Consider the following 24,017-nt stretch of genomic DNA (forward strand, 5'->3'; position numbering starts at 1 on the left):
TCTTCTCCAACCTGAGCAATTCTATGATTATATGGTCACAGTACAGCTGAGGTGCTGTGCTGCCTAATTGCAGCTATCTTACCTCTTCTTCCTATTTTTTTTGTAATATTTCCAGGTCACTAGATATGTTTGATGGTCCAAGTCAAAGTTGTAAGATGATAATCATCATGTTAAATATAACCTTGTGTCACCTTGTCATTGTGACTTGTCATACCTGTCCAACATACATAGGCATCATTGAGGTCTCTTCCTCAGTTACAAAAAGTGGCTCCCAGACCCAGTCACGCTTCAATCTTGGAATTGTTCTGAAAGACTTATCTGTCTTTTGAGCACTGTAGTTCTGCATGGTTGGAGAACAGGGTTGAAGTTGAACCAGTGCCAGCACAAGAGAGAGGTAAGTGGAACAATTCATGCTGAAACCTCTTTTCAAACAGTTTTCCTCTGTGGAAAAGGAGAAAAAAAGAAAAATCTTTGACAAAGCATCACTTCGAACTTCCCACTTTTACTTATATAGTCTGTACTAATGTAAGAGATGATTTGCAATCTTAAAAACTCCTCCCCTCCCAGAAACTAAAGAGTTGAAACAAAGTCTGCTTCTGATTAAAATGGAAATTCTTTAAGAGATTCTGGCATGAACATCAAGTGTTCAGCTTTCCTTTATGAATATCCTACACAGGGACTTCTTAAGCAAAAAAGGAAAATCATCCTCCAATTAATTCATCTTCCAAATTAAGCTGGGTAATTGTATTGTAGCCTATGAATAATTTGATCAGAATAATTGTATGTTTCTGCTTAGACAGGGCTCATTTTGAACTGCAGTCACAGAACTGCCAGAAGGGTGAACAACTAGCCTCAGTGGCCCCAGTGACTGACAACTGAAACTGAGCAGTGTATATAGTTTATATCTTCTTTTACTCTTCCCCAGTTCATCAAAATGCCTACAGAAATGCCAAAGACACAAGAGTACAATGAGGAAATGGTAAAAAAGTTCATATTTCTCCTTTCTGTTCTATAGGAATTAAAAGTTTTATCTGCCTTTAGCACCTTCAACATTCTCGTCCTTGAACTGATAAAGGATACATGGATTTAAAGCCATATATTCCAGTAGCTAGTTTAATTACCAAAAAAAATTTATGCATTTGTCTGCTTTTTATTTAGGCCTGAAAAATTCAGAGACCTTTTGTCTGTTCAGGATAAGATATAAACTAATATATCTTTTAAAATGATAATTTTATATAATAGTGCTATCAACACCCATTATTTTGCAAGCAGGTCAAGAGAGGTGATCCTTTCTGTCTTCTCAGCATCTGTGAGACTGCAGTTGGAATACTGTGCTCAGTTTGGGCCCTTCAGTACCAAGAATCCTGGACATACTGGAAAGAGTCCAACAGAGGACCACTGAAGTAATAAAGACACTAGACCTCTTCTCCCATGAGAAGAGACAACTGGGAGAAGAGGAGGCTCAAAGAGGATGTTATAAAAATATATAAACATCCAAAGGAAGGATGCAAAGAAGATAGAATTTAGTGATGCCCCGAGGCAGGACAAGAGGCAGTAGGCACAGACTGGGGTACAGGAGGTTCCACATAAACATCAGGAAGCTCTTCTTTACAATACAGTGGTCAAACACTAGAGCTGGTTATCAGAGAGGTTGGCAAATCTCCTTCACTTGAGGTGCTCAAAATCTATCTGGACTTGGTCCTGAATAATTTAATCTGGGTGGCCCTTCCTGAGTAAAGGGTTGGATCAAATGACTTAAAGACCTTCTAACTTCAACCATTATTTGATTCTACGATGTATGGCAAAGGTCAAACAATCTAAGTGAAGAAATAGTCAAAGATTGTTCTGAGGAATCATAAAGGTTATTTTAAGTAGTATTTAAATGAGGAGACAGACATTCAGTCTGGCCTGTAGTAACTGCTTCTGATCTTGTGTTTCAGCCATTTATTCTGACACTGCATACCTATGTCAACAAGGTATTTCCGGCTTGTAGAGTATTATTTCATGTAGACTGAACAGCAAATGGAAACTCAGCAAACTCATCTGACAAGACACTGTTTGTGAACTGAGAATACCAAACATGACTACACTTATCTACTGTTGCCCACCTTTCAGCAGTGTTCTAAGCAGTTAGCCATCAGTGGTGAACAATTTAGAGAGCATAATTAGCATTTTGGTCCATTTCCCTGTCTCTTCATTACTAATTTATGTCAATAGCCTATTATACATCTATTCAGACATCACACTTCTTGTCAATTAGAGGAAAAAAAAAACATTTTCTAATTTTGAGATTTTTCACACTGTTTGATACGCGTATAAAGTGACATTCTTGAAAATGCTAAGCAAATTATTGTGAAAGAACATAAGGCTATGTAGTAAAACTGAGAGTTGTATGTCTTTCTGGTTTGCCTTTTCTACTCAATCAAACATATGCAATCTGTTTCAAGGTATTTGAAAGTAAATTTGCTTCCAACATCTTTGGATTTTGAGACAGTGCCTCCAGCTTTTGGTGAGCAAATTCTTTCTATATCTAATATTTTCCTTGTGAAGCAATCATCTTCTTTCTATTCTCCATACTCAATCTTGAAAGTAACTCTTGCAAAATATCCAGAAAACTGATTTCTTATTCCCTCTCTATTTCTAGTCTTCCTTTAATAAACTAGCAAACAAACAAACAAATAAATAGAAATCAGTATCATTTCTTATTTGCAAAAAGTGCTCACAGTTTTTAAGGAAGTTCTATACTGAGAATGATTCCTATCATAGTGACAAGTATTGTTTCACTATTCCCTTGCATTCTTCTATCATCTCCTATCTACTGCTTGTATTTTCTTTTCCCTTAATTTGTATGGTCACTGTAAATGAAATGATCTTATAGTCTGCGTTATAGTATGTAGCAGAAGGGATGATTACTAAAAGCACTGAGCTTTTAGGTCATATAGTAACGAACAAATAGATAAATTCTTAATAATGTAATCCCTCATTAAAAAGAAGACAAATGTATATTGAGAGATGAGCAAATGAGCTGTCACTAATAATTTCCCAAGTGTATGAAATAAATGGGGACCATATTTCTGCTCCTATTCCACTCTTCAGGAAGTAGTATATCTTCACTCTCACTTGCATTGGATTGAACTGTTTTAATAAAGACTAATACTTAGAACGGAGTAATAAAAACATCAATTGCTATTAGAATAAGTAGGCTACAGCTTTTAAAGCAACATCTTCCTTTTAGACTTAATGAAAACCATGATACTCTTGTAGACTAGGAAAGGATTTTATTTTTTGAAAAAAGTTGAGAGTACCAAGGAACCAGATGAAGTTTAACAAGTGCAAGTGTAGGGTCTTGCACCTACGAAGGAATAACTGCATGCACTGGTACAGGCTGGGGAATGAGCTGCTGGAGAGGAGCTCGGAAAAGAGGGACCTGGGTCTCCAGGTGGATGACAGGTTGGCCGTGAACCAGCAGTGTGCCATGGTGGCCAAGAATGCCAATGACATCCTGGGGTGCATTATAAAGAGCATGGACAGCAGGTCAAGAGAGGTGATCCTCTCCCTCTACTCTTCTCTGGTGAGGCCTCACCTGGAGTACTGTGTCCAGTGCTGAGCTCCCTGATACAAAAAAGACAGGGATCTCCTCAGAAGAGTCCAGTGGAGGGCCATAAAGATGATAAAGGTCCTAGAGCAACTCTCTTATGAGGAAAGGGAGAGAGACCTGGATCTGTTCAGCTTTGAAAAAAGAAGACACAGAGGTGATCTGATCCATGTCTATAAATATCTAAGATGCGGGAGGCAAAGGGATGAGGCTGGACTCTTCTCTGCAATGTGTGGATGAGGGGAGATGGTCACAGTCTGAAGCATAGGAAGTTCTGCACAAATGTGCATGGGATCTTCTACACAATAAGGATGACGGAGCACTGGATCAGGTTGTCCAGGTCTCAGTTTGTGGAGTCACCTCTGGAGATGTTCAAGGCCCACCTGGATGCTCACCTGTGCAACCTGGTCTAGGGAGCCTGCTTTGGCAGGGGGTTTGGTCCTTTCCAACTCCTACAGTTCTGTGATTCTGTGATTACTGAGTGTTAGAAGATCAGATTTTCAGTAGACTTCATATTTTCAACATTATATATGTTCATTTTTAGTATATCTACTATTTCTACCACTTTATTTTATATGACTGATTACAGGTAATCTTAGTTGATTACAATGCTGCTGCTCCACAACCCTTCGAGAAAAGGTTGTAGATGGACTCATTCGTATTGGCCAGTTCAGGCTCCACCCATTGTGATAGACACTTGGTTACATTTATAGCACACAATGAAATTGTTGTGTGTATGGATTTATTTATCTATGTTATATTTATATGCATACATCATATTCAGTTATTTAGTGCCTGTGTTTGTGGGCTTTGTTTGTTTGTTTTTGATACTTAAAACTTATCTGTTTGTTTGTTTTTGTAAAATAGATAGAGGAAAATTAACATATTCATATATTTGCAAAACTGTGGACTTAGTCCTATCCTTGCTACTTCTTACAGTTGCAGAATTTCATATGACTTTGGGCTGCTACAAATATGCCAAATATAATTATATTCTGGTTACTAGAGCTAATATCTAAAATGTAATATCTTCAGTCAGTTAATTAGAAATATATCAACAATAGCCTTGCTAGTCTAATGCATTCCTGGCTATTTTAAAAGCTATTATTCTTCCTTGAGAAGTGTCCTCTTTAACACGTCTTGATATGACATTTGACCAAATCATATTGACTTGTACTGCATATTAACACATTAACAGCTGTGTGTGTCTCCACTAGTCACCCAGTACTTCGGTTACATGGAGAACAATTACTTAGATGTTATGAATGTGACATTAATTTCACTTTATTCTAATTGACTCATTATTTTCTTCATTTTGTAAATATGCTATTATACCATTAGGGAAAGACTTCAAACTGTTACATAGAATTGCCACAGTAATTATCTGTCTGTTATACATGAACAAAATAGTTTTAGAAAAATTAATTTTTTAGTTGATTAGTGCCTTTATGTCTGTGTATTGTAATCAATGTAGAGCTGATTGACTAGAAATCCAGCTATTGCTATTCTTTCATAATTATGTACTGATTATTATTTTAGGTGGTGTATTAACACATACCAAATGACTTCAGTGTTTTACTAGTATATATACTGCATTATACAAAAATTTCAAATGCCATTTCTGATGTCAAAAACCTGAGCTTTCAAACCCTGGCAAGCTGTTGGCAGAAATCTATATACACTAAATAGATGAAACATTTTTTTACAGTATCAAACTGTGATATTTCTTTCTCAAGTGCTATCTCTATTATTAAAAGCATGAAGGAATATGCAGAAAGGTAGGACATTCATTCTTACAGGAAGGAAAGGTCAAAATTGAATGATAACATTTCCTACAGTGTCTGAAGACTACAAGTGGGAGAGCCCTGTTCAGCCCATACACCAAAGTAGATAAAACAGAGGATGGAAAGACATATTCTGTTTTACAATCTTACGATATAATATATCTTTGCTTCTCATTCCTTCACTGAAACTATACTAATCATTTAAAGACATAAGTAAATTAATGTGGAGAATTACAGCCAGACTTCTTTCAGAATTCAAACTAGCGACTATTCATCTTCACATAATATATTCCATATGAATTTTCTCACATATATCTGGCTACAAAATACTTATTTGCTAGTGCCTGTGAACACACAAGGTGAGATAGGCACCTTTTGCCCTTTTCAGTCCTGGTCCACCAGTATTTTCAGAACTGAGTAATTAGTTATCAATCTGCAGTTTTGCAGATACACATGCAGCTGGAACCAGTCTAGTTCCAGAAGCCTGTTTGTCCCTTAGGTGACTGGTGAGACTCTGAATTTTGGAAACATGAAATGATCATTTTACTCACTTTTATCAGCTGTATAACATGGACCTGAAAGTGCAGCTTCAAATACTTCAGTCATGTGCATAAGAGAAAGATAAATAATTTTTCCAGTTGCAATTCTTTGGAGTTTACAGACTAGAAATATCCATCCCCAAAGTCTGTGGGGGCACAGAAAGCATCACCCACACTATTCCCTTTAACAGAGCATAGCCCTGTGGGGAGGGAAAAATTTCAGACTGCAGGACTCAGACAGATTGCTTTTATTCTGTGGAAGTGACATTTTGGAGTGCCAACTAAGAATCAATTGGATTCTATATGATTTTTCATGTTTTTTTTTTCAAATAGAATCTGAAGAACATTAAAATTAAATGTGGAACATCAAAAAGGAATAAAGATAACTTAAGGGAGACTTCTGAAGTTTACTCAAATACTTAAATGGTATCATGCTGATACACACAGAGAGAAACTGCAGCAGATTCTCCACAGGTGATAAATCCTTAAAAGTTTTTCCTAAGTTTGTTTGGCATCTTCTCTCCTTGTGAAAGCATAGCTTCTAAATGTATTATCAACTAAATAGAGGTTGGTGAACATTTCTTACACAGGAGGCGTAGATATTCCTACTTTATTTTTCCTCTATTTATTGCAAGAAAATGAAGTAGGATTATCTGCCTTTTTTTTTTCTAGATATTGATGAATTACTATATATTTATTCTATTTTACAAACTATTCTGCTGTGCATTTACATCCTATTTTACTTCCAGTATTCCTAAGATGAAGAAAAGTTGAAATGTTCTTCTTCTGCTGCCATTCTGCTGCCATATGTATTTAGAATAAAATAATAAAAATAAATAAATTTAAAAATATGCTGAGAGGACAATAGTTGTGGTACACTGCTCTATACATAAATAAATAGATACATGCTTAGTTTTAATTACAGATTTCTTTAACTGTGACTACTATTTATTTTTAACATAGTTTGCACGATTGAAAATTGACTAAAATACATTATTTTAGCATAAATATTTTGCTGACTAAAAAGACCAACACACACGTGCAGGAAAAACAAAAATATTTGTCTTCTGGCATTTGCTTTTTACTGTAGAGAAGTAGCAAATCCAATTACAAGATGTTTGATTCACTGGGCAAATCCTACTGGAACATTTTCTGCTCTGCAGGATACCACTTGGTACTGAAGAACCACTTGTCAGTGTAACAATGTGAAGGATCACATTCAGTGATTCACACTTGAATATTTGCCAGATATTTTCAAGAAAACACTTCAGGAAATGTTCCAAAATTCTCTATAGGCACTGGTTCCTTTTTTGCTTTCATTCATAATTATTTGCTATAGATATTAGTAACTAAATGAATTCTCCTTTCCCATGTTTTTGAAGAGATTTAACTTTCTCAAACAAGAAATACACAAGGATAAAAAGATGTTTAGGCATTTCAGTTAAGCTGATGCTTTTTTGACATATTTTGAGGTATTGCTAAACTTGTGATTATGGCTTTGTAGTCAATTCTCCACATAAACACTCTTGAAATCATCCAAGCTATGTCAAGCGTAAGTAGAACTAAATCAGATGCAAATACTTGCATTTGAGGAAAAAATCCAGGATGTATTTGTAAATAAAGCAATTCTGAAAACAATCCCTATGAACAGTTAAATAACTATACTTTCATACAATTACTTTTTTTCAATAACTAATGTTGTGCTTTGTTTATTAATAAAATACTGATGAGGTAAATATAATAGTGAAGGTTCCCTTTTAACAGCATGGAGAGTTTTCAGTATAAACTAGCAAATTTGCTTTGATTTGCAACATAATAATAGGATTTAAATTCATTAACAGACAGTGTCTCTTGCATATCTATAAGAAAAAAGAGAAAAACCCACAGCATTCAGCAACTAGCAGTCTTGCGTTGTGCACCACCAGAATGGATGTCACTTGGAAATATGCTGCAAGAACAGACCTTTCCTCAGAAAAGTTAAGTAATATAAAAAAATATGAAGAAAAGAATCTGTCCTCCTTTAAAGAGAGGAAATATTTACACTTTTCAGAATCAGTATAAATTCAAATGGGAAATAATTAATTGACAACTTGCTGAAATGATAACATTCATCCTCAGGTTTTGTTCTCTTTGTATATTTTTTCAGAAGATTAATCTCCTATAACGAGTAGATTTGAAAATTGTGCAGAAATTTTCCCATACAGTTCTTTAATGTAATAATGCCTCATGAGATTCACGCCCACACACATTTAAAAAAAAATACAAAAAACAACTAAAAAGAGAATGCCTTTTTTGACTATTGATATTTCACACTCCAAGAAGTAATGATTTTAAATCTATATTTAAAGATTACTCTATGGATGTGAGTTACTCCCATGATAACACAGAGATTTAATTTTGACCATTACTTCTAAGAAAGGAATGTCTGCTTTTCCATAAAATAAAGTCTCATTTTCTCCAATCTTCTTGCTAGCTACTTAGTACGTGTAATGTGCCTCTTCCTGTAAATTGAGGGGGGAAATTACCATTTATGCTTCTGCAATCATTCAACACAGTTAATGCCTTACTTGGAATTGAATTAAAATATCTTCAGACATTCTCATTAATTATAGCACCATTTTTTTAACCTAAAAATCCATTCATCAGAAAGTCAGGAACATAGCTAGTATTTTTGATGGAACTTGCATTTCTGAAAGTCATTGGGTTGTACTGTGCTGTTGCTTCTTTTTCTATTGGAGAATTTAAAAACTGCCAAAGACTTCAACACCACAAAAATTCTGCTTTTATTATTTAAACTAATTATTGTTGTTAGTTGACAAAATTACTTATCTACTGGACTAATACTCTTTATTTAAAAGATCTGGACATGCAATTGAGCATGGCAAAATATTCTGTTGTTTTACTAGGTTTTCTGTTCTGCATCTTTAACTCATCCTTCTATCCTTTCTTCTACTCAGCAGTTTTAACTTACTGTAGTATGTTAATCATATAATCTTTGTGTGTCATTATCCCCTCTTCACCTGTGTGAGGAGCCCCTGTTGCTTCTCAGCCATACCTCTCTATGCAGATTATTTTGATATTTGACTTTACAGAAGTCTACTGTGAAAAATTAACTGTCTTGTATTATGTTATTAAGCCAGAGTCCCTGTGGGTCATTCAGAAGGCAATTTTGTTTATTTCAAGAATGCCTTATCTTTTGTATTCCAAACTCAACAGGTGTCCTATTCATGTGATATACTGTGATATATTACTATAATGTCAAAATGTAGAAACCGAATATTTTTAAGCTACATTGCTTACTGTTTCTTTCATTCAAAGAAGCTTTTTAAACCAAGTAGTAAGTAAAGAAGGGTAGAAACAGCAGGAGTTCACACTGAAAGCGATCTTATTTGAATCATAGTGAAGGGTAAGTAATATTGGAGAAGCAATGGAGTCTGGTACTCTTAAAATACATAATAAGATAATGGTATGATTTTATTTTCATACAGTGATTAGGATAGTAAGAAACTAGACATGGAGATGAATGTGGATTGAAAAAGAATACTGTGTTTTTGGCCATGGGCCATTTATTACATGGGAGATGTTCTGAAGACGGATGAATTTCCTTCTCATCTCTGCACACAGCCACAGAGCAGGGAAAGACAGAATGTAATTCTGTTTTTTTATATCTTCATTTTCTCTTCAGCTTTAAAAGTCAGAATGAACTAAAATCTAAAGCTATATCCACTTTAGCTCAATCCATTGCAAGGTAGTACTTCTGAAATGTTTTTGTATGCTTTTAGTTGAAATATGTGTGAACTGTAGAAATTCTGTACAAGAGTACTCTGTCTGGCAGAAAGCAGAAGTAAATAAATATTAAGTACTCTCTCAGTTGTTTCAAAAGGATAGAAACCTCTGGAAGATTGTGCTGGTAATGTGATATTTGCACCGTTAATTGCAGGGTAAAAATAGATTCTCCAGAGCAAAGGTGAAAAAATGGATTAAGAAAATTACAATCACAACTGTGATCAGGCCTAGCTGATAAAGTGGCATAACACATATTATCAAAAGAAGTTTTGCTGTAAAGAAATGAGCAGAGTTTATGGAATGTAGAATCTCTCTGAGAGAATATGAAAGACCCACAAAAATCAGTGTAGCAAAGCAGGAGGCAGAAGACTTGGAAATTAATCTAAGGAAGAAACATGAGGCCTTTGCAAATGGCAAACTTAGTCACAGATGATGCATGTTTGAACAGGTAACAGCTCCTAGATTTCTGAGTTTTTTAAATAATTCCACAGATTGTGTAAAGGTGAAATACTATCTATGTTCATGAATAAATTTTCTAATTGAAGAATAAAAGTAACAATGTAAAGTTAAAAAATAAGAAAAATAGAAGTCCTCTGAATGAAACTTGAAAATAAAACTGTCTATATCTCATTTTTCATTTCTTCTATAACTTCTTTCTTTCTGACGTATTTAATTTCTTAATTATACACTATATTATAACCAATGTTTGACATAGGAAATTTACCTTTAAAAACTAAAAAAATCTGGGTTTTAGCATGCAAAATAGAAAAAGGGCTATTTCTGTTGTGGCTATTTAAATGACACTGAAATTTTGGCTAGAGACTCATAGAGAAAAACAGGAAAAACAAGCAAGGATCTTATTTCCCATCCCTCAGTGGATATGTTAGTATTTGTGAGTAAATTAGGTGTGTTTCTGCTAGTAAGCAAAATTTAAATAAAATTCAAGAGTGGAAGAGTAAACATGAGTAGCACTACAAATCAAATTAGTTTGGAAATAGGTAAAAGCTTGAATTTGGAATAAAACGTAATTTTTAAACGTGGTTTTTGTATGCATTAATTGACAGAAAAAAAATCAAAACAATTAAGTTAAAAATATTCTGAAATTTCTGAATTTGCCTTTAATTTTAGAGACTGTAGTTGTTTGTTTGTTTGTTTTGCTTTTGATTACATAGATATTCCTTTCAGTGCATTTCTGTTTATTTAGCATATAATGATCTGTGTGGATTTTTTATGACAACCTGTTTAGGTGCTCAGACCAAACTGTAGGAAGCAATTAACTACACTACCCAACAGCGTTCTCTGTACTGATTAGAATGATATCTCCTTTATAGAGATGAGTATATATATATATATATATATATATTCCTATCTGTGTGTGTGAAAATGATGCATAAGACTTATTTCAAAGTTCACCCCTTCACAATAGCTCATGAAAACTGGTACTGAGGAAGTGCTTCCAGTCCACTGAACTGTGAGGATACTTGTTCAAGAAGCCTTTTGGTCCTGGCAACCAGCGTGCCTACTTTGTAGGCATTTCCTGTTCTTATTTGGCCTTCTTGGAGCTACAGACCATTCTCTTGTTCTTAGGCAGCTGAGTGGATAACATCAATCCATTTAAACATATGCATGAGCCCTGAAAGATGCTCTAATTCTCTATAACATACTGTTTGAAACTGCCCCCAAATTAAGTTCTTACTGAAACATGTTTGTATGGGTACCTCTCTCCTTCAAACTTCATCTGCACAATTATCCTTCTTTCAGGATTCTGTCAGAGTTGCTGACTATTTAATTCATTACAAGCCAACTGAAACTGGGAAGTCCATAGCATTGCCATAGTAACTGAATGGACAAAGACTTAATTCATTAGTTTATATAAGTGAGAACTCATATCCTGAAGACATTAATGGTTATAAATTATGTATGTCTATAAAGTCCACTTCTAATGGATTATATGTATTTAATTAATAGGTTGCAATTCCTTAATAGTGAAAAATGGGCTCTGTCTGCCCCATACTCACTCAAGACCAGTATTGTGTTGGGTAGTAAGACAATCAAAAAGTCAAGGGAAATAAAAAGGAACAAGAAACTAAGGTATAGTAACAGTAGTGCTTTCATATATGCTTTCTTTTCTTTTCTTTTTTTTTTTTTTTTTTTTGTTAAGAGAAGCTATGAATTATATTATTAACTTATTAACTGCTTGTTTTGAAGAAGACTCTCAATCTGAGCTTCAAAACTCCATAAAGGCTGTGTAGATTGAGAGTAACATTGCACTTTGAATTTTGCAGACTGACGAGACCAACTGACCTGAAGTTAACTGTTATTGTTCACAGCCTACAAACTTGCTTTTCAGGGGCACTGATGGCATAACAAGAAAGAAGTGAAGGAGTAAAACTGAAGGAAAAATCTCTTGAATTTTGTTCACCACATCTCCATGTCTCAGGCAGTACAATTGTTTTAGGGGCACTGCATTCTGTTGTATTAAAAAAAGAAAAAAGAAAAAGGTTACACAGTCACCCGTGATATTTAATGGTATCAAGATGAATTTCAAGAATGAAAATCTGTTGCTTTAAACTGAATGGAGATCACCTGCCAACTCTGAGAATAATTGCAGTTTCTCCACATCTTCTGCTTTATGCAACAGAGCAGGATAAAAATCAGGACTCTTGTACTGCAACTTTATAAGTAGCACGGGTAGTATTATAAATACCAGAAATCTACTCTGGGATCTTTGAGTAAATAAGAACAGATGTTCCATTCACTGAACCTATCTAGAATTTCAACATTTTATAGAAGGTTTATACAATTTAATTTGCTAGATTAATGGATTTTGTAGCTCTTTCCATGAGATCCCTGAGTTAATCAGTTATTCATTTTAATACCGCAATTGTGAAAAGAACAGCCAAGATGCTAATTGATATTACAGCCTTATTTTATTCCATTCTGCTTTGTTTCATTCTGTTCTTACATTTTAATTCCAGTGCTATCTTTCAGCAGAATGTTGAACCTGAACATTTTCCATGCACATTTAATTCAAAGAGCAGACTGACACATATATTTTCCCCGGATGGAATTCTACTGCTTGTCATGTTTTGAGATTTTATCTTGAGTTTGACATTTTGTTTGATATCAGCTATTTCCTATCATTCCAAGTGGTTTGAGTCCATTAATCAACCCTGCCCAGAATCTGTGGAATATTTGCTTAAAATAATTTATTCGAATGCCCCCTTTTGAGAAAAGGTAAATCCTCCAGGCTGGAATTCACTGGATCATCCATTCAGTGACAGTTCCCTAAGCAACACGACCTAAGACCTTAGCTATTAGCAAACACCAGGGGAGCCTAGAATCATAGAATGGCTTAGATTGGAAGGAACCCCAAAGACCAGCTAGTTCCAATCCACCTGCCACGGGCAGAGTGGCCAGCCATAGGATCATTACTATGATCTAGTATGGCGACTCTAAGAGAAAAAAAATAAAACATGGAATATGGAGCACTCCTGTGGCCAAACTCCATGATCATCTTGCAGGGATGGAGATTTGATCACACAATCAGAACTGATAAACTATCTTGTTTTCCTTAGCCAGACATAAGACAGCAGTTTTGTACCTTTCTGTTAAAAGTATATTTTTGAGTAAAATTTGCAAGACAAAGGTATGCTTGACTGGAGTCACTCAAGCTCCACATGAGAGTAAGAAAATAGTACAAAAATGGCTTAATAAAAAAGGAATTTGAGGGCAGAAGGATACCATCACAGACAAGCAAGGGAGATATCATCACAGGCAAGCTGGGATCAGTCAATGAACAGACCCTCTCTCCCCCATAATAAGGACATCTATTGGGTAAAATTCACACACTTGCTTATACTGAGTGCTTCCCTGGGAAGCTTAGAAATTTCTACAGAGTTATTCAATAATTTCATGCAACTGTAGTTGGATGTATTATTCATGTTCCTAGTTAACATCACATACTTGGCAGTGTATTTAGCTCTGCCAATCCAAAAGTACATGTAATCTGTTGCTTTAATAAACTGCACTATTCACTAATCTAGCCATGAGAGTTCTTATTGGACGCAGACAATTTTCTGGTGGTAGTGAGAGCCAAATCACAGGTGACTAGACAAATCAGGCAGTCAGCTATTTGTGAAATTGTAATCATGATAGTTCATTTACTGAATGCAACTGGTCTTAACGTGCTGAATTGGTCATCTCTCAGAATCTAAGATCAACCACTCCCAATCCCTCTGATATCTGAAGAAAACTGGAACTTAAGGTATTTTACCTTCTGCCAAACTTCTTTGCCCTTTTCACACAACACTTGCAAATGGTGTATCAGTGGGTTGAAAGGGAGCAGGATGTGGAATGCTCTTCAGAGAAATAAAAAGATTCTTAACAAAATGGAAAGAAAACAGAAAACAGTTAGTAAACCACTACCATAAATTTCTTTTGGTATCTCATAAAATAACAGAAGTTGTTTCTGTTTTAGGATATGTGTTGTTTTTTGATTTGTAGTGTGGAGCTTATTATTATTATTATTATTATTTTTGAGTGTGATTTTAGAGTTCTGCTTTTTCCAGGAAGCTCTCATTAGCTATAAGACAACATAGACAACTTCCTTAATAGTAGTTTTCCTCTCATTTCCTTTCTTCATCCTTCTCTATTTTACAGTATATTTTGACTTTTTACAGATTTCTTCTGGAAATGTTTCTATTAAATGACATCCTATAATTGAGGATTTCTGAAAGAAAACCAGGTTATATGTTTCTTTGTTTTGATTTTTACGTCCTTTAAAAAAAAAAAATGTTAAAATGCATATGAACATAGAGTTAAGTCTGTTAGACACTCAACAACAGCTGATTTTAATAAAAGTATCTGTCCTGAAGAAGATTAGACTTGAAAGACTGTTCTGCAAATCAGTGCTTAAATCCCAGGAATGTATTTAACAGCTTTTATGAAGCAATATACCAACATAATGAATGGAAATGTATTTTTTATATGCAGAGTACTTACTGAAGGAGAAGTAATGCCAAGAATACTTTGTAAAAAAGAAAGAAACATTCTAAGAAGCATGGACACACCTTCTCCAAAGGAAAAGAGACAGCATGCCAACAAGGAGAAGAAAAATTTTAGGTCTGCTGAGCTTGGCTTTCAAGATATCTTGCCATCCTCTCTAAATGATATCAGCTAAGATTTCCAAATGCACATAAGTATTTAAAACAAATAGAGCAGTAATATTTTTTAAATTAAAATTCTCTTTGGAAAAATATTTTACCCTGAGAAAGTGGTGGAACTCTTAACTGTTTCAAAGTTGAATTATTCCAAGCTGATCAAATTATCTGAAATGCCTCAAATATATATCTTTCCTTGTTAAAGAAAATAATTAGGAAAAAAAAATTATCTCATACAAAAACAAGTAGATACAGAATAAGAGGGAATATTTCACAGCAGATTGTGCCACTTGTTTTTTTCCTTCAAATATTGATATCAAACTGGAAACTGGATGCTGAGATATTTACAGCAAAGATCAAGTTGAGATTGAGAAGGCTTTGTACAAAGGCAACCTTAAAGCAAAATATGAGCTACTCCTAAGATTTTAGTAATTTAATCTGTTTGAATTTACAGCATCACAACTGTGGAAACAGCAATCAGTTCACTATACCAGTCACATAACTCATCTGCAATAAAATCCCTTCACATTGAATAGCACTTCCTTCACCAGCTATCACTACAATATAGTTTTATATTAAAAAAAAATCTTTTTGTACTAAATAGTAAATGAATTGTAAACAGGACATTTTAATCTCACAGAAAACTATCTTGCTCATCCACAATCCTCTTAAATCTTACTTTTAAAATATTTTTGACAACACCATAAATTCTGCCTACCTGTTCCTTCTCTTACATCACTCAGTTTGCTGTCAGCCTCCTTGCTTTTTTGCACCTAAGAACTAAGAATTTGTTTGCCGTGAATAGAACAGATGTAAAATAAATAGATAGATCAACAAAGAGATAGATAATTTTAAAACCCAGGTTGTTTGTGCCAGAGCAATAGAGGAGAATTTTTGAAGTGAGAAAATGCATTTTAAGGTAAGAAGGAGACTGAGATGCTTATGGTATGATAATGCTTCAGCTCCTTAGGAAGGCAGTTGTTTCTTTTTAAGGCTAATCTTAACCTCTTCATATCACAGGGCTTTTTCCTGTGTAGTCTTTAGTGAGCATTCCAGTATGATATATAACAACTACATGCAACCTCACTACACTGAAATCCAAATGTTTGCTCTTCAGAATATTAAGAGAATATCTTCCAGAACAATGTTTGTATTCTGACCATAAAGCAGAGACATGAAAAGAGCTGGAAGAAAATATGTATTTCCAGATAATATCTTCTAATTTTAGTATAATTTTCTAGCTGATACTTAAATATTGCAAATATTTTCTCAATATTTGAACAAGTACAAAACTAAAAAAAAAAATTTGAAGTTTCTAATTAAGATTCTTCCTGGCTTTTTTACACTTTACATTACACTTTACATTTACAGAGGACTTTGCGTTTAGTGTAATGGAGTAAATTAAGTTCTGTATGTTGATTTGCCCAAGGTTATCAGCAAATGGCAAATTAATCTCAAATATGGTATTCCACTAAAAAGATTCCCATGTTATGTTTGTAACTTACAGGAAGGCTGCAAGACAAGATATTCAATTTCTTCTTTATTTAATAATTGACCCAGATTTAGAAGAGTTAGGGGACTATTATGACTACAGAAAAAACAAAGTGGAAGTCGTATATAGTTACTATTTTTAATGTATTTTTAAATGCATTTCAAATGTTTAATATGTCAAACAAAGTTCTATGCTAAGAAGTACGTTTCTTTAGCATGTCATTAATATCACTGACAGAATATCATTTCAAGTCCAGGTTGTAGTATTTTACATGAGTAACTGCGCCCTGTTTGCTCAGGGAAGTTGTGATGTCTCCCTGGAATTCTTCAAAAGCAAAGTGAATGTGGGCCTGAGTGCCCTCAAATCCCATTACCTTCTCATATTTGCAGTTTATAAATTCCAATATAGTTCTCTGAATTCAGCACATGATAAAAGATAAATAGTGGTATAGTCACCGATCTCTGTGCAAAATTATAGATACAGATGAACAGCCAGCTAGCTACTACTGAAGTCCTAGTAAACTGCAGTTGAGTTATGCACTCTAGAAGGCTGTAAGATTGTGTCTGCAGTGCTCAATCCCTGAAAGGCATTTCTATTTCGACTGATTAAGATGAAAATAGAAAGGGAGGAAATTTATTATTTTTTTGCATATAAAAACTATATACTGTACTTTTTTAGTTTTTCAAAACTCAAATAAGCTTGTTTGTTTTCTTTAATTCTTTTTTTCTATTGGGAGAGGGGTGAGGGTATATATAACATTAAATTTGAGATTTTGAACTGATTTATAATGAATCATGAACTAATTTTGAACTTTTTTATATATCTAATGGTTAACTTCATGAAGCAATATACATGAAGCAAAATAACCTGTGAATAATAGACCTTCTGCAATTTGCTAGTGATGCAGAAGCAGCCTTCTTGCCTGATCTAGGTGGTGTGACTGGCAGCAGGGATGGTCTGGCTGAGCATCCCCTACTCATCTCCTTTGTCCAGCTGCAGGAGGCAGGAAGCCATCAGAGGCTGCTGAGACTTACCTATGATTGTCCCTTGCATCAAGAAATCAGTGCATCTGATGGGCAAATACTTTATATTGTCTTTTACAGAGATGAACTTGCCACCACTTGACAGAATTTCAGTGTTTTACACCTTTAAGGAAGGAAACAATAATGCTGTTCTCTCTAGGTTTTTCTCTATACTACTTCTGACTGCGTCCTAAATGAATCAAGAAATCAATTTGCAGCCTTTCTGCCTCAGTTAAATCAAGCTTATTCACAGTTTCTGCTGAGTAAAAAAGTATTCAGCTCTTCTCCACAGGTATCTGCTCTCACTTTTACAAGGTATATCAGAGCCTTGACCGAAGTTATGATGTCCAAAATGTACCATTTTCCTTTTTTTTTATTTAACTCTACTTGTAACTATTCTACTTTTGCACTGCTTCTGTTAATAATATCTGTGTGAAATAATTCTGCTCCCAGAACCAGTGCCTATTAAATAAAACTACTCAATGAGGTGGAAAAATGAATGCTACTATCAAAAGTAGAAAACATAATATAAAATGAAGTCAAAGAATGCTTTCTACTTGCAAGAAATCTGTACTTGTAGACGTAACATTCGAGGGTAAATACTTGATTTGATATTTCCTTCTGAGACAGTTGCTTCAATTGCAGGAAATTATTTATTATTTACTGCTTAAGGACTTAGTGTAACAGGAATTTATTTTTGTTGTTGTGTTGTTACGTTAATACTGGGTTGCTAAGAGCTAACAGTTATTCATTTGGGTTGTTTGGATGTTGGTGGGAGGAGAAGGCCTGATAGTGGCTTTTCAGTATTTAAAGGGGAGCTACAGGAAAGAAGGTGACAGACTTGTTAGCAGGGTCTGTTGTGATAGAACGAAAGGAAATGGTTTCAGGCTTAAAGATGGTAGGTTTAGGTTATAAGTTTCCTAGATAGAAGGAAAGTCTAGTGTGGTGAGGCATTAGAACAGGTTGCCCAGAGGTGTGATAGATGCCCTGTTACTGGAGATGCTCAAGGTCAGGGCAAACCAGGTCCTGGGTAGCCTGATCTAGCTGTGGATATCCCTGCAGATAATCCTCACTGCAGAGGAATTGAATTAGATGACCTCTAAAGTTTCCTTCCAACTCTAAGAATTCTGTGAATCTATAAGAACTAACAAGGCCTCAGGATCTGATCTTGGACTAGGACCTGAGAAGGTTCATATTTCCACTGCAGATAGCTTGCAGTATCACCTGTGTTAACTTCTCCTATTGAAGAATTTCTTTGATATTTACTACCTATCCATGTATCAACAGTGCTAGGATGTAAAACCCAGTTGAACTCACCATGCTGGAGACCTGCCCTGTTACTACAACAGTGATGCAGTCTACATGTGCAGTCACCCAGAGAGGCATAGCCACAAACATATGTGTAGGGAGAAACTTCTTGCATACGAGTGGGAAGATCCAAGGAGGGAATAAAAAGACACCGGAGACCCTCATGATGTCTTCATCTTGGACTTCACACAACCAAGTGGGAATAGCTGTTTTTGTCTGCCCGATCTCCCTCTTCTACTGCCATCTCTTGCAGCATGCAACAAAGAAGTCACGTTGCTTGAAAAATTGCATATATTAATTGAATGATTAAAAAGTTGGAGCATCTGAGTCTATTCAATTTCCACATTGAAGATCAAATTGATCTTAAGCCATGTTAGTCTTTGAGACTGGGTTCTGTTTTCCTGTTATCATTAAAGGGGAAGAAATCTCTTCATGAGACTAAAAAATAGCTGAGTCAAAGAGCTGAGTAGAATAATATTACATGTAAGGCACCAGAAAATGGGTCTAATTTTATAACATTTGCACAGTCCTGAAAATGCTCATATGAAAAGCTGAGAAATCAACACAGTTTATCTACATATGACATTTCCAAATTCTATTTATATATTTCATGGGTCAATCTTTTACAAAAATAGTTTTGTGCACCAGCTATCTAATGATCTGGCATTTGAAACCAATTCAATTTATATGTTAAATTTGATGGTAGGGGAAAACCAATACACTTACCACTTTTTCGTGGTGTAAGTCTGGATGTCATCTTAATTTGTCTGAAAACATCTTTCTATATTCCAGAGATATAACAAGGAATATAAAGTAACATAAATCATTCTGGCTCAGCTACCATTGGGATTTACTGCTAAAGGTAAATTTTGACCCAGCCAGTATATATTGCAGAAATTCATAAAAAAGAGTACTAGCAAGCTCCTAATCTACTCTGACTGTTATCTGCATGTCATGAAAGATGAAAGAGTGAGAGATCAAGTCATTGGAAGACGAACTTAGCAGCAACTTAAACTAGCACTATTTTCCTATTTGCTGTCAAAGGGGCTGCAAATCCTTGGACTAGAGCCTGCTCAGTAGTGGGGCAGCTAGCAGTTTGAACAATTCCTCTCTGCTTAAAGGAATAAACAAACAAACAGACAAATAAGTAAATAAATGAAAGTTTAATGGCTTTAACATGTTTCTATCTCTACTGACCAAAAGAAAACTACACAGAGCCTGCATCTACTCTTATTGCTTGCAGTACTGGAGGATAAAGATTCCAATTTCCACATCCTCTGGCTAACGATACCTAACACTATCACAACAACTGTGGAAAACAGTGTATCTTCCAACATTCAACAGGGAAATCTCTCTTTTTGTAGTTTTATGGATAGAACTGCTAATCTATTGTGATGTTTTTTTTATAAGTGACTCTGCCACCACTGAGATCATTGCGCTAACAATGAGGAGGAATCAAGAGACTCCCCTTAACTTTAAAGAAACAAGTCTGTGATTCCTGTAACAAAAATAAATAGATAGATAGATAGATAGATAGATAGATAGATAGATAGATAGATCAAAATAAAAAACACCACAATAGAACAACCTATGGAAAAAAAATATATATAGAGAGAGGGAAAAAAAAAAGACTGTTGGCCAAACTCCATTAAATAGAATTGCAATTTTCTCAGTTTCCTTTTTAGCCTTTTTATACCCTCCTCACATTATTTATTTCTCATAATTATAGAATTTCTCTTGTAATTCTTTGTGTCAGGGAAACATACTTTCACTACCAAGGCTGTATAAAAGTAATTTTTGCAATGATTTTTTTTTTTGTATTCTTTGTGTAGGATGAAAGAGGGTCAGAATTTGCACCATTTGGAGAAAAAAATACCATTTAATATCCTCTCAAATGTCACAGATAGCAGTCAGAAGACAACTTAGGATTGTTCCCAGGCTGTTTTCCTCATCTTAAAAATACATGTAAGTAAGGATAATAGAGGGCTTCTGTACCAGACTGCACATTCATGGAAATCCTCACTGAAATACATAATGCAATGCATAATTTTCTGTGTAGGCATGTGTACTTATACATCTGTTTTCAATGCAATTTCTGAAAATAGGCAGATAATATTTTGAGTATTCTAGATTATATAAATGGTTAAATGCTACTGCTTTACAATTTCTCTGCTCAGTCTATGAACTTTTTTGTCAGTTTTCTTGAAAGTTTTAAAATGCTTTCAGACATCCAGAAAGCACAGGTTAATGATTTCACAAGTTTTTTTTTGTTTGTTTGTTTTTTTTTGCTTTACTAACATGCTTAACTACTGTGTGTAGAACTCCTAAGATGTCAATTTTTTTCACTTCGATCACACCTGTATGAGAATGAGAGCAGTGTTTTTAATATTTATTCGGGTTTTTTTAGTATAATATTTTAACATAGCTGGAAAGCACATTACACATAAAATTGTTAATCAAAATTAAACTTCAAGATCTTAAAATTCTTATTTTCTTTACTGTTTCATTTATCACTGTCTTAAAGATCTGTAAAATTCTGAAAAAGAGTTTGTTCTCCAGAGAGATTTTATCCTGATTTTACTGCATCAGAATAAATACCTCAAGTCAGTGATCAATCGCACTGAATTCAGTTATTCTTTTGCTAATTACATTTCACAGTTTAGTCTAGTAGGATGCGTTTTGGTTTTCAATATGTCATAATTGTAAAAGTAAACCAGGTAGATATTAAGTGACAATTCACTCTTCCTCTAATGTTTTGTTAGTAATTTTGCTGCTCAGAAATTAGAAAAGTGACAATAGTAGGAATGCAAAATAAGTTTGTGCTTCACAAATTTAACATTGTAGCAGAGTAAGATATTCTCAGCAATCTTAATTCAAGTATTACTGCACTTCTATTTGTAGCATTATATTTGCAGACAGTCTTTTATTGTGGAGTTAGGGTTTTCTTTTTTTTTCCAATTGTGCTGTTGCTTACTTGAATGTCTCTAATTTCACTGTCTGAGAAGGAGGTCATAAAGGCTAGACCAGTGGCCTGAGAGCTGAAGATTCCAATTTAATATCACTTTTCATCTAAAAAGTCTTCACTAAATTTATGTCCCTGCTAGTAAGGCTGGGGAGTAATGTCCTTTTGCAAACATTTAACAGTTGCTGTTTGTTAGCACCAGCAATTGCAATTCTTTTTATACTGCAGGCAAAGACACTGTGGAGAAGAGGTTTGTTTATCTGTGTATCCAAGCATAATTATGTTTCCAGCTCTGTCCCATATGGTCTTATTGACATTGCTCCATCCTCATTAACTTCCTCTGTAATGGCTATCTACCTTGTCTGCTTAGCAGGTCTCAGAATGAAAGTTTCCACAAAGCTTATGATCCTTCTGGCCAAGATAACTGACCACACAGCACATGCTTGCTCGTTCAGCTTCATAAACATATTTTATTAAGGTATGTACGTTGAAAGGATGGATAAGGAAGACATTCTGTTATGTCTACTGCTTGGCATTATTGGCTCAGAAGGACTTATGAACACAGTTGAAATACAGAGAAAATTAAGAGACAGTAGTGCGATACATTTTTACAAGACTTTCTGTGACTCGTAATATAAATAAATAAAAATAATGTTTTTTTTATCTACTAATACTAATACTAAAACTCAGTTTTAACTATTGTATTCTTAGATCTGTTGCTAAAACTACTAGTTTGTAATTAAACGGATCTAAGTAGACAAATCTTTTGGATTAGATCTGAAAAAGAGTTTTCCATATGTAATTAAAAGCAGTTTGATACAAAGGCCACAGAATGAAAAAAAATGTCAGAGTTATAAAGTGTCAAAGCAAAAAATAATAAAAAAATAAAAAAAAAGTGGAGAGGGGGAGTGGGGAGGCAAAGGTGAAAAGCGTAGTGAAAAGTAACAGCCTAAAAGATGAGCAGGATACCTTAAATGTTACATATGTGTTTTAATATGTTACATAGTGCTTTAATAATTAAATATAAAAATGTGCTGGCATTGCTTGATATTTAGTTTAGGTTAGAAATTACAAATCATTCTGAAACAAAGAGGCAATGTCTTGAGTTCATTTTTAAATATTCAACTTTATGCACATTCTGAATGTAAGATATGCATTAAAACATCATAAATTATCTGAAATAAGGTATAAATCTTCACATTTGTGCAGATTTCTATGGTAGGGCTGTAATTTTATTATTTGATTTTAAGCTTCTTTTCACAGAGTACTTTGTGAGCAAGCTGCTCTTTTTTCCTCCATCGTCTTTACTTAAAAATGAATCCAACAGTGAGTTTTCATTGTCTTCTAGCTATTACGTCAGTGTGTTTTTCAGACTGTTGAAAAGCATAAATTCAGAACCCCAGACACAGCCCTGTCTGTGTTCATTTTATGTAACTGGTTGGTTCAATACTTCTAAGAGAAAAATAATGAACGTTGAAATGGATCTTTCTAACTCTCAAAACTGAATCCACAGACCAAGTTTTGCACCTTAGAGCAAATTTATCCTTTCATAAATCAGAAGTAGCTAGTCTTAAATGCTTTTACAATTGCAGCTGACTCTAAAGTATAATTTATTAAAAAGTAGTGTTATAATCCAAATGACATTTAATTTCTATCAATTTCATAGCAAAATTTTCTGTAAAAATGAATGAATTGACAGATATTTAACATTTTAATAACAAATAAATAGCTATTAAATACCTCTGGGCTATTTTTTAATGCATGCATCTTGAATACAGTCTAATCAAAGAGTTTAAACATGAAAAATAAATTATAACTAAACTTCCTAACAGCATACTTATGGAAGAAACATGCAATATAAATATTTTGATATCATATATATTTCACTACTACATGAAAATTGTGTTTATTGACAAAATGACAGTTTTCATTTAAGATCCAATGAAAGTAGAAGAATCTTTTGTTTGTTTGTTTTGGTTTTGTTTCTTTGTGGTCTGAACCATTTTTTAGTTATTGGATGTAGAATTATAAAGAGTAACAAAAAAACTCGATGTAAAGCTAGGGTTAAGTAGTAATTTCAAGAAAAAGATCCTAACTGCTACAGTAAAATAGTGAATAGCAAGACAAGAAGTATTTCTGAGTATTCCTGTAAGAAAAGAGTTTTCACTCTAAGCACTGTAAGCACGTTTTAATGACAATTACTGGCATGAGTGTAGATGAAGTCTTCACAAACAATCTGTCAGAGGTGGGGCTCTTGCAGAAACAGCTTGATAATCAGCGTGAACATTTTAGCAAGTTTTGCAGGCATAGCAATGTCTGTATCTGGTAAATACAACTTAGTTAAATTTCAGCAGCTATAGGAGGTAC

General features: G+C 34.3%; 1 protein-coding gene across 3 annotated transcripts in view; it reads right to left on the reverse strand.

Annotated features, from left to right (window-relative positions):
* The window catches only part of CDH19 (cadherin 19), a 105,835-nt gene that overhangs the window by 32,962 nt on the left and 48,856 nt on the right, over window positions 1-24,017 (reverse strand). For all 3 annotated transcript variants that reach the window (XM_065751935.1, XM_065751933.1, XM_065751934.1), the window contains exon 2: window positions 215-441. In XM_065751935.1, the coding sequence (XP_065608007.1) occupies window positions 215-412 (198 nt within the window). In that variant the 5' untranslated portion in view covers window positions 413-441. The remainder of the gene's footprint in view (window positions 1-214; window positions 442-24,017) is intronic.

Source organism: Cyrtonyx montezumae, unplaced genomic scaffold (genome assembly GCF_038088225.1).
Source record: "Cyrtonyx montezumae isolate F1298 unplaced genomic scaffold, pur_monq_1.0 scaffold_8, whole genome shotgun sequence".
Lineage (NCBI taxonomy): Eukaryota > Metazoa > Chordata > Aves > Galliformes > Odontophoridae > Cyrtonyx > Cyrtonyx montezumae.